Source organism: Strix aluco, chromosome 5, assembly GCF_031877795.1.
Source record: "Strix aluco isolate bStrAlu1 chromosome 5, bStrAlu1.hap1, whole genome shotgun sequence".
NCBI classification, from domain to species: Eukaryota; Metazoa; Chordata; class Aves; order Strigiformes; family Strigidae; genus Strix; species Strix aluco.
Genome location: NC_133935.1, coordinates 88,725,183 through 88,739,691, shown reverse-complemented (window position 1 = coordinate 88,739,691; position 14,509 = coordinate 88,725,183). Strand labels below are relative to the sequence as shown.

The window sequence follows — 14,509 nt, the reverse complement described above, 5'->3', positions numbered from 1 at the left end:
GGGGGTCTGTGCGCAGAGGGGACGGGGTGAAATGGGGGGGCCGGGAGGGAGTGAGGGGGTTCTAGAAGCTGCAAGAGGCCCTGAAGGATTTGGGGGGGGGGGGGGAATGGGAGGGGGGCACAGAGAGAGTGGGACAGGGAGGCAGGGGAGATTTGTGCACGGGGGGGGGCACAGGAGGCCATAGGGGAGAGCAGGTCCCACGAGCTGGCGTGTTTGGGGGGGTCACACAGTGGTGACAGGATGGGGGGGGGGCAGGAGCTTCTGGGGGCACTGGAGGTGGGGGGGGCAGTCAGGGAGGCAGCGAGGGGCCATGAGGACCCGGGGGCAGCGGGGGAATCCCTGCCCTGGGGAACAACTTGCATTTGGGGGGGGGCCCAAAGGCGGAGGTGGGGAATTGGGGGGGCTGGTGACCTCAGCCCCTCTCCACGGGTCCTTGTGCCCCCCCAGCCGGCTACTGAGCCCGGGGGGGCAGTCCTGCAGCTCCTCCCAGCCCCCTCTGCCCCGTCCCCCCTCCCGGCTGAGGGGGGAGCCCCAAGTGAGACCAAGGCCGGCTCGGGAACACCCCAAGACCCCGCCCCTCGGGGGGCGGACCCCGCCTGCCAGCACCCCGAGATGTGGGCTCCGGGGGGGGGGGGGGGGGGGAGGGGGAGGCTGTCGGGGAGACACCCCCCCCCCCAAAGCTCAGGCGTTCCCCTGGGAAATGCAGCTGGCAAACGAGGGGTTCAGCAGCACCCCGTTACCGGGGCGGGGCAGGGGGCGGGAGTGCAGACCCCCCCACCTTTCACCAGCCGCTCCTGCTGCCCCCAGCTCCCCCCAGGCCTGGCCTCCCTCGGGGGGCAGGGGGGCTCTAGCCGCAGGGCCCCAGCACCCCATCCCCACCGGGGTCCCCCCTCCCTCGCTGGCCCCACGGCTGAGCTCTCCCCCCCTCCAGACCCCCCCAGCCTGTCACACCCCCCCAGCCCTGCCTGGCCTCCCCCCTCAGGCAGGACCAGCGGGCATAGGCAGATGGCACGGCCACACAGATGCCTCCGGCCCCCCCCAGACCCCCCCCACGGAGCCATCTGCTGCCTCAGCAGCCCCCAGCACCCCCCCTGACCGCGGCACTGCTGGGCTCGGCTCCCGGCACAGCCCCGGCCGGGCAGCAGAGGTAATCCCGGCTCGGGGCCGAGCGCTGCTGCCCAGCCCGGCCCTCCCCTCCCCGCGCAGCCAAGCCGCCCCCCCCCCGCGCCCCCTCCCAAGGGCTGGCACCCCTCGCCCTGCTTTGGGTGAGGGGGTGTCAAGCGGCGACCGCGGGTGCCCTGACCTTGGCACTGAGGCGCAGCCAGTCCCAGGCACAGACACCGTCTGTCCCCCCCCAGCTTTTATTGTGCAGCGAAGGGCAGGGGCCAGCACCCACGTGGGGAGGGGGGGGCCCTCAGTGCTGTCACGGTGGGGACGGGGCTCAGCCCCTGGCGCAGGGGCCGCCAGCGAGCCCTCACGAGCCCGACTGCCCCTCGGCCAGGAGAAGGTCCAGGTAGGCCCCGGAGATCAGGTCCCCCTCCTCGACCCCCAGCTGCTCCATCAGCCGTCGGGCCACGCGCTCGCCGTCCCCCGTCGTCTGCTCCGCCGTCAGCACCACCTGCGGGCAGCGGCAGGATGAGGCCCGGGCCGCCACGGCGGCCCGCACCCACACCCCAACCCTGCCCCACTCACCTCCAGCTCCAGGAAGTCCCCCAGCCCCTCCACGCTGTCCAGGTGCACCCGGGTCTGTCCCACGAGGTAGAGGAGACGCTTCTTCCTCACCACGCCCAACACGCCCAGCGCCTGCCCCAGCACCGCCTGCGCACCGGGAGAGCTGCTGCCCGCGCCCGGCAGCCACCCCCCCAAGGGGCAGGGGCTGCACCGGGGGGGGGCTAAGGCGGGGGCACAAGCCCCCCCACGAGGCCCCGGGTGCTCCACGCAGCTCCATGGTGGGGAGTGGCCAGCACCGCCCAGTCCCGGAGGGCAGAACCCCCCAGTGCTCACCTCCAGGCCGTCGGGGTCATCCGTGGGGGTGACGCTGAAAAGGGAGAGCTTGGGGCCGGCGGTGTCAGGGCGCTCGTAGAAGATCAGCTCCCCCCGCCCATCCTGGGAAGGTGGCAAGGTCAGGGTCGGGATCAGGCAGGCCAGGTCAGGGTCAGGGTCAATGTCAAGGTGGGTCAGGACCAAGGACAGGGTCAAGCAGGGTCAGGGTCAGGGTCAGGCAGTCCCGGTCAGGGTCAGGCAGTCCCAGTCAGGGCCAGACACAGGGCCAGGGTCAGACACAGGGCGAGGGTCAGGCAGGGTCAGACAGGTGAGACAGTGTCAGGGTCAAGGACGGGGTCAGGCAGGGTCAGGGTCAGGGTCAGGGTCATGCAGGAGAGGCAGAGTCAGGGTCAGGTAGGGTTGGGATTAGGTAGGCCAGCTCAGGGTCAGGATCAGGTAGGCCGGGTTAGGGTTAGGGTCAGGGTCCGGCAGGCCAGGCCGGGCCCACAGGCCGCCCCTCCCCAAGGCCCGAGCACCCCCGGCTGCTGCCCGGGGACCCCCCGCCCGAGGCCTGACCCCCCCCCGTCTGGTGCCCCGCACTAACCTGGGTGCGGCGCAGCTTGAGGCGGCCCCGCGGGACACGGAAGAAGGTGTCGGCCTGGACCAGGACTTGGCCCTGGACTTGGGCCTGGGCTTGGGCCTGGGCCTGGACCTGGGCCCGGCCGGGTCCTCCGAGCCGCTCGGCCGCGCCCCGCGCCGCCGCCGGTGCCCGCAGCCGCGCCTTCACCTCCACGTTCCGCCGCATCCCCGCCGCTCCAGCCCATTGGCCGCGCCTCGTGACGTCATCGCCGGGCGCGCTTTCCCATTGGACCTACAAACGCCCCGTCCCCCGCGCCGCGACGGGCGCTGAAGCCATGGCGGCGGCGGCGGCGGGGGCGGGCATCGGGGCCGGGGCCGGGACCGGGGCCGGGGCCGGGGCCGGGGCCGGGGCCGGGGCCGGGGCCGGGGCCGTGCCCGCCGCCACCCGCCTGCAGGCCTACGCCTGGTGCCGGGAGTTCCTCGCCGGTTCCTGGAAGCTCATCGGGCCCGAGGAGTTCGGTATCGGGCCCGTCAGGTACGAACCGGCGCCGGGGGCTGCCTGAGGGTGGGGGCACCGGCCCTGCCCGACCCCCCCCCCCACCCCGCTGTCCTCGCTCCGGGTGCCCCCGCACCACCGGTGTCCCCGTTACCCCTCCCGGGTGGTCCAGTCCCCTCTCAACTGGTCCCCCCGCGGTGGCCCGGTCCTCCCCCCAGTTCCCCTCTCTGGTGCCCCAGTCCCTCCCCAAGTCCTGTGTCTCCCCCCCGGTGCCCGGTTGCCGGCTGGTGTCCCTGTCCCCCTCCCAGTGCCCTTGTTGCCCCCCCTGACCGAGTCCCACTCCTGGTGTCCCCCAGTTGCTCCCCTCACCGGTGGCCCCAGCTCCTGCCAGCTGCCCCAGTCGTGTCCCCTCCAGTGCCACAATCCTGCCCCCGTCCCCGCACCCAGTCGCCCCAGCCCTCTCCCAGTCGTACCCCAGTTTCCCCCCGCGCTCCCCGCCGGCACCCCCTGACCAGCCCGTGCCCACAGCGGGGGCTCAGCAACCTGCTGTTCAAGTGTGCGCTGCCGGAGCACATCCTCAGCGTGGGGGACGAGCCCCGGCAAGTGCTGCTGCGTGTCTACGGGGCCATCCTGCAGGTGAGTGCAGCCCCCCACGACCGCTGGCCGCCTGCTCAGGGCTCCACCAGCATCTTCCTCCCAGCCCAGGCCCACCACCACGGGATGGGGGCTCACCGGGGTGGGGGGCTCACGGCCGGTATCCGCAGGGCGTGGACTCGCTGGTGCTGGAGAGCGTGATGTTCGCCATCCTGGCCGAGCGGGCGCTGGGGCCGCGGCTCTACGGGGTCTTCCCCCAGGGGAGGCTGGAGCAGTACATTCCGGTACGGGACAGGCTCTGCCCCTCGCCCCATCCCGCAGGAACGTGCCTCGGGGGGCTCTTCGCCCCGGCTCCAGCACCAGGAGCTTCCCCGGGGTGGGCAGGCCGCTCCCATCGCTGCTCTGTGTGTGTCTGTATCCCCCCCACCTCAGAGCCGGCGCCTGCGGACCGAGGACCTGCAGGACCCCGACATCTCCGGGGAGATCGCGGTGAAGATGTCGCGGTTCCACGGCATGGTGATGCCCTTCAACAAGGAGCCCAAGTGGCTCTTCGGGACCATGGAGTGGTGAGGGCAGCCGCCAGCCGGCGCGGGCTCCCAGCTCGCCTCAGCCCCCAGAATCCCGCCGGATCCGGAGCACAGAGAGGCTTCCGGGCCGGCTGCCAGCGGAACCCAGAGGAACAGGGCGCAGAGTGGCTCCTCGGCCGGGCTGAGGAGGTGGGGGGGTGGATTTTGGGGAGGTGGCAGCACCCAGCGGCGTCCGTCCCGCTGCAGCACCGTCTCCTGCGCTTCAGGTACCTGAAGCAGATTTCAGAGCTCACCTTCCCCGAGGAAGAGCAGCTGAAGAAGTTCAACCACCTCAAGACGTACAACCTGCAGGAAGAGATGAAGAGCCTGAGGTGAGCCTGGCCCGCCCGGGGCGGGGGTCTCCTCGCGGGGAGCCTGGGTGGGGTCTCGGCTTCTTTGGGGAGCAATTTTTGCACCCCGTGTCCTCAGAGCGTGTCCCGCGTCCCCATGTCCGTGTTCCTCGTGCTCCAGATCCCAGCTGTGTCCATCAGTCCGTCCGTCTGCCTGCCCACAGTGGTGGCCCCTGCGTCGCTGGGGCTGGTGGCCACGGGCCAGCAGGTCCTGGCCCCGCTGAGGTGTCTTCCCCCTTTCCCTCGCAGGGCGCTGCTGGAGTCCACCCCCTCGCCTGTGGTCTTCTGCCACAACGATGTCCAGGAGGGTGAGCGCGGCGGACGAGCGGCCACTTCCCCTCGCCGAGGCCGGCTCCTGCCACTGCCTGAGCTGCCCCCCCGGCTCCGGCAGAACTGGGGAGGTGCCCCCGGCCCCCCCAACCTGAGCCAGCGCCATCTCTGCACAGGGAACATCCTGCTGCTGGCCGGGCGCGAGGCTTCCTCCTCCGACAGGCTCATGCTCATCGACTTCGAGTACAGCAGCTACAACTACCGGTGGGGCCGGGGGGGCTACGGGGGGTGGGGCCTAACTCCTGCGTGTGAGCAGCCAGGGCCCTGCTCACCCTCCCCTTCCCCCAGGGGCTTCGACATCGGCAACCACTTCTGCGAGTGGGTTTACAACTACACCCATGATTCCTGGCCCTTCTTCAAGGCTTCCCCCGAGCACTACCCCAGCCGGCAGCAGCAGGTAGAGCCGCCCCGGGCAGCGGGCGAGGAGCGGGGGGGCTCCCAGCGAGTTGGGGGGGGCGGCTGGGGGGGGTGTCCCAGCCGCTCTGTCCCTTTTCCAGCTGCATTTCATCCGGCACTACCTCTCGGAGGACTCGGGGCGACGCAGGGACACCACGCACGAGGAGCAGGCCCGCATCGAGGAGGAGATGCTCACCGAGATCAACCGGTGAGGGGTGGAAGGGGGGGGGTCCCTGTAGCCGTGGGGGCTGCCCGGGGGGGCACAATCTCGCTGCACAGAGAGGGCAGCGTCCCCCCCAGCCCCTCCTGCTGGCTGTTGGAGGGGACACGGCGGGGCTGATGGCTGCTCTCCCATCAGGTTCGCGTTGGCCTCTCACTTCTTCTGGGGGCTCTGGTCCATCCTGCAGGCGAAAATCTCCACCATCGAGTTTGGGTACCTGGTGAGCGCTGCCCGGGACCCCCACCACGTCCCCCTGCTCTACCAGGCGGGGCTGGGGGGTGTTGGGGGGGGCCCAGGTGCTCCCTGACTCCCCCTTTCCCACCCCAGGACTATGCACAGAGCCGCTTTGAGGCCTACTTCCAGCACAAGGCACAGTGCTCCTGAGCGCGGCCCCCCCCCCCGGCCCTGCCTGCGCCCCTCTCGCTGCCGCAGCCCCTCCCCTGCCCCGGCCAGCAGTTGGGGGCGGGGGCTGGAGGGGTCCCCCTGCCCCAGCCAGCAGCGGGGGGGTCTGGGGCAGCCTGGACCAGGGGGGCGGGGGGGCTCGGCTGTGCTGGCTGCCCCTCCCAGGGTCCTGCCTGCTGGGGGGGGCCCCGCGGGGGGATGCTGAGAGGTCACGGGGTGCTGCTGGGGCAGAGGGGTGCGGGGGACTCATGCCGGCATCTCATTCCCCCCCCACCCCCTTCCCCAGACCTCGAGGGCCAGGGCAGGATCTGCGAGCTGCTCCCCTGGCCCTCCCTGTCCTGACCTGGCTTCCCCGGGGCTAGTAGCCCCACGGCTAGTCTGGCCGGGGGCTGGGGGCTGCTCCTTTGCCCCCCCCGACAGCAGAATGTAAACTTTCAGACCAATAAACGTGGCGGTGGTGCACGCGCTGACTCGCTCTCTGTGGCCCCGTGGCCACCGCTTCCCCCCTGCTTGCCCACGGCTTGTGCTGGAGTGCCATGGGCTAGCCCAGCGCAGGGGAGGGGGCTGCCCCCCAGCAGCACATGCTGCCCCTCTCCCAAAATCCCCCTCCCCAGAGCCTCAGCCAGCGCTGTGGGGGGGGGCAAGGGGGGCTGCAGCTCATGCCTGCCCGGGGCTGGACTGGAGGAGGAGGGGGCACAGGCTCTGTCCCCCACACTTCGCCCTGGGGGTGCAATCCCTGCACCTACCTCCTGCCCTGGGAGGGTGCTGCCCCCTGCCCTGCCCCCTGCCCTGCCCCCTGCCCTGCCCCCTGCCCTGCCCCTGCGACATCGGCCAGGGGCTCGTGGCTTCACTTGCTCGTTGGCCACCTTCCCCTGTGCCCCCCCCGGCCCCGGCCAGGAGCTCCCCCCAGCATGAGGCTGCTGGGGGGCCCAGGGCCTGGTGTTCCCCCTCAGTGCTCGCCCAGTTCCTCTTTCACCCACATACCAGCTATTTATAGCCCAGTGGCCAGTAGCATCTGCGGGGCACGGGCTGGGGGCTCCTTTTCTGTGGCTCCCCCAACCCCGGACCCCCCAGAGCTGTTGGGGGGGGCAGCAGAGGCCTGGGGGGTCTCGCCCGGGGGCTGAGCCCTGGCTGGGGCGGGCACCGGGCACACACACATGCACCCCCAATGTCCTGGGGTCTGGGGGGGGCTCTGACCGGGGGCAGCAGGATCGGGCCCCCGCCATGGCCCAGGGAAGGGGGGGGGGGGGGGGGGGGGGGCGATGCAGCCCCACATGGTGGGGCTGGGTGGGGTGAGGGACTCTCTCCTTGGAGTTCCCCCCTTGGGGCTGTGGGTCCCTGCCTGGGATGTGGGTCCCTCTTGGGGTACAGGGTGTCCCCCCCAGGGATGTGGGTCCCTTCTTGGGGTGCTGGTCCCTCTCTGGGGAGGTGGGTGTCCCCCCCCGCTGGTGTGCAGGGCCCTTTTTGGGGGACACGGTTTCCTCTCGGGGGGGGCCAGTCCCTGCCCGGGGTGCTGCTCCCATCCCAGAATGTGGGTGTCCCCCCCGGGGACGTCTGTCCCCCCCCCCGCCCCGGGGTGCGGGTTCCTCCCCGACGTGCCGGACCCCCCGCGGGGTGTCGGTTCCCCCCCCGGGCATGTGGGGTGCGGGTGTCCCCCCCCCGAGGATGTGGGTGCCCCCCCGGAGTTGCTGGTCCCCTCACGGGGGTCCGGTCCCCCCCCACCCCCGAGATGTGGGTCCCCCCCGGGTGTTGCCGGTCCCCCATGGGTGTTCCGCCCCCCCCCCCCCCCCCCCCCCCCCTCCCCGGGTGCGGGCCCCCCGGGGCGGTGCGGGGGAGGAGCGGCGGCCGCCGTTGCCCTTTCGGGGCGCGGAGCGGGTCCCGCCCGCCGCCGGTGTCCGGTTACCGGTGCAGGGAACCGCCGTCCCCGGGGCCGCCGCCCGCAGTCCGCACCCCCCGAGCAGGTAACGGGCACCCGGCGGGGGGGGGGACCCACGCGTGGGGCGGGCACACACCCCCCCCCACACCCCCTCGGCGCCGGGGCACCCCGCGGCCCCACACCCGCCCGGCGCCGGGGCCCACCCGTGTCCGTGGGGCAGCGGCCCCCCGGCGCCCCCCCGCTGCTGTGGGTCCCGCCTGCGCCCCCCGGGAGTGGGACCGGGCCCGTGGGGGGGCTCCGTGGGGCGGACGGCGGTTTGGGGGGGGCTGCGGGGCCACGGGGCTCCGGTGACCTTGTGGCGCTGGCGGCAGGGCGGGGGGGGGAGGTGACACCCACGGGGGCCTCGTCCCACCCGTGGACACGGGCCCTGCGGGGACACCGGAGCCTGCGGTGACACGGCCAGGCTGGGCTGTGCAGCGCCGGGCCATACTGGGCTATACTGGGCTGTACTGGGCCATGCTATACAGCGCCAGGCTGCGCTGGGCCGTGACAGGTCACACAGTGCTGTGCCGGGCAGTGCCAGGCTGTACTGGGCCATACTGGGCCGTACTGGGCCATGCTATGCAGTGCTGTGCCGGGCAGTGCCAGGCTGTACTGGGCCGTACTGGGCCGTACTGGGCCATGCTATGCAGTGCCAGGCCGTGCCGTGCAGTGGTGTGGTGCAGTGTAACACACACCAGCGCAGTGCGGTGTGACCGTGTGGGGTAACCATATGGTGTAACTGTGCAGCGCGGTGTAACTGTGCGGTGTAACCATATGACGTAACCACACGGTGTAGCCGTGCAGTGTCACGGTGCCGTGCGGTGTAACCACACGGTGTAACCACACGGTGTAACCACATGGTGTAACTGTGCAGTGCGGTGTAACCATATGGTGTAACCACACGGTGTAACTGTGCAGTGCGGTGTAACCACACGGTGTAACCACACGGTGTAACTGTGCAGTGCGGTGTAACCACACGGTGTAACCACACGATGTAACCACACGGTGTAACTGTGCAGTGCGGTGTAACCATATGGTGTAACCACACGGTGTAACTGTGCAGTGCGGTGTAACCACACGGTGTAGCCATATGGTGTCACGGTGCAGTGCGGTGTAACCACACGGTGTAACCACATGGTGTAACCATACGGTGTCACGGTGCCGTGCGTTGTAACCACACGGTGTAACCACACGGTGTAAACCGTATGGTGTCACGGTGCAGTGCATTGTAACCACACGGTGTAACCACACGGTGTAACCATACGGTGTCACGGTGCCGTGCGGTGCAGCGGTAGCGGTGACTTGCTCCCCGCCGAGCTGCTGCCGTCCCCCCCGTCCCGGGGATGCCGTGTGAAGGGCACCCTGAGCGCCCCCGCACCGGGGACACCCCGGGGGGGCTCCCCTGCCCCCAGGCCGCAGTTGCGGCAGCGCTGGGGCTCAGCCGGCGGCGTTCCCGGCGCGGGGACGGCGTGTGCCGCGGGCCGGCACGGGGGCAGGTGCTGCCTCGGCCTCCTGGGGTCTGGCTGCAGCAGCTGCCTGCGAGCGGGGGCGCGTCCGCACTGCCGTCCCCTCGCCGGTGCCGCGGCCGGCGCTGACCCTTCGCTCAGTGGGCGCCCGGCCAGCGCCGCGTGACTGGGCCGCGGCACGCGCCCGGGGTGCTGGCGGGACACGGCCGGCCTGCCCCCGCCACCGCCCCACCACTGCCACCACTGCCCCGCCACCGCCCCCCCCGCGGCTGCTCCCGCACCCCGGCACCGCAACAGACCTCCCCCTTTCCTCGCCCGAACCGCGGGTGCCGGGCAGGGGGTGTCCCAGCACTCAGCCACCCCCCGTGCGCCCCCCCGCAGGTGCCGGCAGCCCCCCCAGGATGGCGGAGGCTCACCAGGCCGTGGCCTTCCAGTTCACCGTCACCCCCGAGGGCTTGGGACTTCCACCTCAGCCGCGGAGGCCGTGCGGCAGCTCTACCTCGCCGGCATCTCCTCCTGGAAGAAGCGCTTGGTCCGCGCTAAGGTGGGGGGCAGCCAGATGCTTGGGGACCCCCCTGCAACCCCGTCCCTACAGCCCTGACACCCCCCTGTGCCCACAGAACAGCTTCCTGACCGGCGTGTACCCCGCCTCCCCCTCCAGCTGGATGGTGGTCGTGGATGGCCAACCGCTGGCTCCTTCTACTGCCAGGTTGACCCCTCCCTGGGGATGATCGCCCGCATCCGCCACTGCCTGCCCGAGAGGTGAGCGCAGGGGGGACACATACACACCCCCCCCTGCATCCGTCCCGTCCACCGCCCCCCCAGCATGGTCCCAGCACCCCCGGGGCCCTGCCCCACTGGAAAACCCCCCTTTGGAGACCTCCCCATGACACGTCCCCCAATGCCACGGACACGGCCCTGCGTGGGGACATCCCTGAGGGAGGGGGTCGTGGCCTTTATGTGTCCCCCCCCCCTCACCCCCGTCTGCCCCCGCAGCCGCCTCCTGAGCTACGAGAGCCGGACGATGGTGAGTGCCCGCGCTCTTCTCCACTGGCGTCTGGCTCTCGGCCGTCCTGCTCTTCCGGCAGGCGCTGAAGCTGCTCCTCTCCTACCACGGGTGGATGTTCGAGCCCCATGGCAAGATGAGCCGCAGCACCAAAATCTGGGTGGTGAGCAGCCCCCGCAGCCCCCACCGGCACCGGCAGCACCCAGCGTGGGTGCGGGAGGGCGCAGAGTGCGTCCGCGTGCGGGTGCCGGCGCCGCTGGCGGCAGCCATGAAGCTGCTGGCGGTGGGGACGAGCCGAGCCCGCGCCGGGGCACTGGGACGGTGGGTGCCGGGGCCCTGCGACCCGGGGGACAGCGGGCGCGGGGGGGGCTCCTGGTGCCGCCGGCGCGTGGCTGTGCCGCGGTGGCTGAGCCCTCGGCGTGTCGGCAGGCGCTGGTGAAGGTGCTGTGTGGCCGCAAGCCGCTGCTCTACAGCTTCCAGACCTCCCTGCCCAAGCTGCCCGTGCCCTCCGTGGAGGCCACCGTCACCCGGGTGAGGGGCCGGCGTGGGAGGTGGGGCGGCCGCGGTGGGACGGGGATGGGGACGGGGGGTCACACCGAGCCCCCTCCCCATAGTACCTGGAGTCCGTGCGCCCGCTGATGGATGACAAGAAGTTCGGTGAGATGAGGAGGCTCTGGCCAAGGAGTTCAAGGATAAGACGGCTCCGCGGCTGCAGAAGTACCTGATCCTCAAGTCCTGGTGACAACCAACTACGTGAGCGACCCCCCCAGCCCCAGCCCGCGGCCCTGCTGCCCCCCCATGATCGTGGGAGGGGGGGTACTTGGGTCCCCTGGGGCCATTAGGGGCAGGGCAGGGGTTCCTGCACCCCATCCCTGTCCCCGTCCCTGCAGGTGAGCGACTGGTGGGAGCAGTACATCTACCTGCGCGGGCGCAGCCCGCTCATGGTCAACAGCAACTACTACGCCATGGTGAGGCGGGGGGGGGCGACCACCAGCACGACCAAAACCCCTACTGGGTGCCCCCCGGCATCATCACCAAACCCCGTCCCTCATCCCCAGGATTTTCTCTATGTGACCCCCAGCCACATCCAGGCTGCCCGGGCAGGGAACGCAGTTCACGCCATCCTGCTGTTACCGCCGCAAGCTGGACCGCGGGGAGATCCCCCCCGTGAGCACCCGGGGGGGGGCTGGGGGGGCTGGGGGGCAGGGGAGGCTGCGGGGCACTGGGCTGGGGGGGGTCAGGGGAGGCTGGGGGCGGGGGGAGTTGCCGTTGAGGCTGGCACAGGGTTCAGGGGGGGCTGGAGGGCTGGGGGATCAGGTAGGGCTGGGGGTACGCAGCTGGGGAGGGTCAGGTGGGTCTGGGGGTGTCAGGGAGAGCAGGGGGGCAGGGGTAGGGTCAGGGGAGAGTCACTGTGGAGCTGGCACAGGGTCCTGGGGCTGCTGGGGGGCTCAGGGGGGCTGTGGGGCACAGGAGTGGGGGGTTCAGGTGGGTCAGGGAGTGTGTCAGGGAGGCTGGGGGGCAGGAGGGAGTTGCCATGGGGCTGGCACAGGGTCTGGGGGCTGCTGGGGGACTCAGAGGGGGCCGGGTTTGGAGGGTTGGGGGGTCAGAGGTGGGGGCGCAGGGCACCCTGGCCCCCCCTTCACCACCGCCCCCCCCAGATGATGGCGCTGGGCATCGTGCCCATGTGCACTACCAGTCGGAACGGATGTTCAAACACCACCCGCATCCCCTGGCAAGGAGACGGGTACGGGGGTGTCGGGGGGGGTCCCCAAACCCTCAGCAGTGCTCAGCCCCGCACAGTGCCTGTCCCCGGGGGGGGGTGGTTCTGGAGCATCCTTGAGGGTGACTGTGACAACCCGTGTGTGTACGTGTGTCCCCCCCCCCAGACACGCTGCTGCACTTGGTGGACAGCAAGCACCTGGCCGTGTACCACCGGGGCCGCTTCTACAAGGTCTGGGCTCTACTACGGGGGGGCAACTGCTGCCCCCCCGAGACCTGGAGCTGCAGTTCCAGCGCATCGCTGGATGACCCCTCGCCCCCCCAGCCTGGCGAGGAGCGGCTGGCGGCACTCACACCGCCGGCGAGAGGTGCCTCGGCAACCCCCCCCACGCCCAAGGAGATGCTCCAGGATGAGGGTGGGGGGTGGAAGGCTGCGGGTTGGGGGTCAAGGGGGCGGGGGCTCAGCATCGCCTGCCCCTGCCCTGACACTGGCGGCACCGACAGGGTGCCCTGGGCCGAGGCTCGAGCCCGGTTCTTCAGCCACGGGAAGAACAAGACGTCGCTGGACGCCGGTGGAGCGAGCGGCCCTTCTTCCTGACGCTGGACGAGGAGGAGCACGGCTACAGCCCGGGCCAGGAGGGATGCATGGACACCTACGCCAAGTCCCTGCTGCACGGCCAGTGCTACGACCGGTGGGGCACCGCCCCCCCCAGCACCGCCCACCCCCCCCACATGGTGCCCCCCCTGCCCTCACACCCCCCCCTTCTCCCCGCAGCTGGTTCGATAAGTCCTTCACCCTGGTGGTCTACAAGAACGGGAAGCTGGGCGCCAACGCCGAGCACTCCTGGGCCGACGCGCCCATCATCGGGCACCTCTGGGAGGTAACGGGGGGGGTGGTGGCAACCCCTGGGCTGGGCACCCTGCGGCTGGGCACCCTCCTTGGGCACCCTCCAGCTGGGCACCCTTAGTTTAAGACCCCCAGGCTGGGGACCCCCATTTGGGACACCCTCAAGCTGGGCACCTTCTTTGGGCACCCTGGGGCTCAGGACCCCCATTGGGCACCCCTACCCCCAGTTGGGGGAGCCTCCAGGCTGGGGACCCCCATTGGGCACCCCCAATTGGGCAGCCCCAGTTGGGGACCCCTACAGGGCACCCCAGGGCTGGGGACCCCCTTGGGTACCCCTAATTTGGCACACCCAGGCTGGGGACCCTCCTTGGGCACCCTGGGGTTCAGGACCCCCATTGGGCACCCCCAGCTGGGGACCCTGATGGGGCACCCCAGGGCTGGGCACCCCCATTTAGGCATCCCCAGAGCTTGGCACCCCCAGGGCTGGGCACCCCCAGGCTGGGGCACGCCCATTGGGCACCCCTACCCCCATTTGGGGGCCCCCGGCTGGTCACCTGGGGTGAGTGGGGCTGCCGAGGCGTGGCGGGGGGGGCGAGGGGGGGGGGGGGTGTGGGGCGACACTGGGGGCGACTGGGGCAGCCGGGTGGTGGATGGCGCAACACTGAGGGGCTCGGTGGGGGCTTGGGGGGTGGTGCCCCATGCTCAGGGACACCCTTCTCCCCCCCCCCCAGTTCATGCTGGCAACAGACAAATTCCAGCTGGGCTACACGGAGGGAGGGGGGGCACTGCCGGGGGTGAGCCCAACACCCAGCTCGCCCCCCCCGCAGCGCCTCCAGTGGGATCTCCCCCAGGAGGTGGGTCTGATTTCCCCTCCCCAGCCCGACAAGCAGGATCTCAGGGGTCCCCCCCCCAACCCTGACAGTGGGGGTGGGCTCCATGCTCCCCACGGGATCGCTGCGCTGGGGTCCCGGGGCTGAGCCGCCAGCGTCCCCCCCACTGTCCCCAAGGGTGAAAGTGTGGGGGGCCGGGGGGCGGTGCTGTGCACCCCCATCCGCCACGGCCATGTGTCCCCCCCCCCGCAGTGCCGCGCGCCGCCATCGAGGGCTCGTACCGCCTGGCCAAGGCCTTGGCCGACGACGTCGACTTCTGCTGCTTCCCAGTTCACCCAGTTCGGGAAGGGGCTGATCAAGAGGTGCCGGACCAGCCCCGACGCCTTCATCCAGATCTCCCTGCAGCTCGCCCACTTCCGCGTGAGCCGCCGCGGGACGGGGATGGGGGGGGGGACACACGTTTTGGGGGGGACACACATGGGGACAGCATCCCCGCTCCGGCCTCTCCGCAGGACAAGGGCCGCTTCTGCCTCACCTACGAGGCCTCCATGACGCGGCTGTTCCGCGAGGGGTCCGGACGGAGACAGGTGAGGTCCTGCACCCGCCTGAGGCCATCGCCTTCGTGCGCAGCATGGCCGACACACGGCAGACGGTGAGCGACGTGCTGGGGAACACACTCCGCAGACCCCCCCCAAACCCCCCAAACCTCCCCTCCGAGGTTGAGGCCATCCCTGCGCCATCGGGCTCAGCCAGCACATCCCTTGGGGACGTCCCTGTCCCTCGGGGGGGTCCCTGTCATGAGGGGGG

At 71.3% G+C, this 14,509-nt stretch overlaps 2 protein-coding genes across 2 annotated transcripts; both read left to right on the top strand.

Moving 5' to 3' along the window:
• Positions 1-2,893: 2,893 nt before the first annotated feature.
• On the top strand, positions 2,894-6,378 carry CHKB (choline kinase beta; the record flags this gene model as incomplete). Its single annotated transcript, XM_074825931.1, has 10 exons — positions 2,894-3,694; positions 3,823-3,936; positions 4,085-4,218; positions 4,446-4,550; positions 4,818-4,876; positions 5,015-5,102; positions 5,187-5,295; positions 5,396-5,502; positions 5,653-5,734; positions 5,842-6,378. Coding segments are annotated over 10 exons (1,656 nt in total), but the record flags the coding sequence as incomplete, so codon positions are not given.
• Positions 6,379-9,701: 3,323 nt separating this feature from the next.
• On the top strand, positions 9,702-13,726 carry CPT1B (carnitine palmitoyltransferase 1B). The gene is given in 19 exon segments (XM_074825520.1): positions 9,702-9,764; positions 9,767-9,844; positions 9,921-9,983; positions 9,986-10,062; positions 10,297-10,336; positions 10,338-10,469; positions 10,736-10,837; positions 10,921-10,971; positions 10,974-11,043; positions 11,046-11,059; positions 11,197-11,274; positions 11,365-11,436; positions 11,438-11,473; positions 11,965-12,033; positions 12,035-12,050; positions 12,193-12,393; positions 12,530-12,717; positions 12,801-12,906; positions 13,604-13,726. Coding segments are annotated over 18 exon segments (1,362 nt in total). The 3' UTR covers positions 12,813-12,906; positions 13,604-13,726.
• The last annotated feature ends 783 nt before the right edge of the window (positions 13,727-14,509 follow it).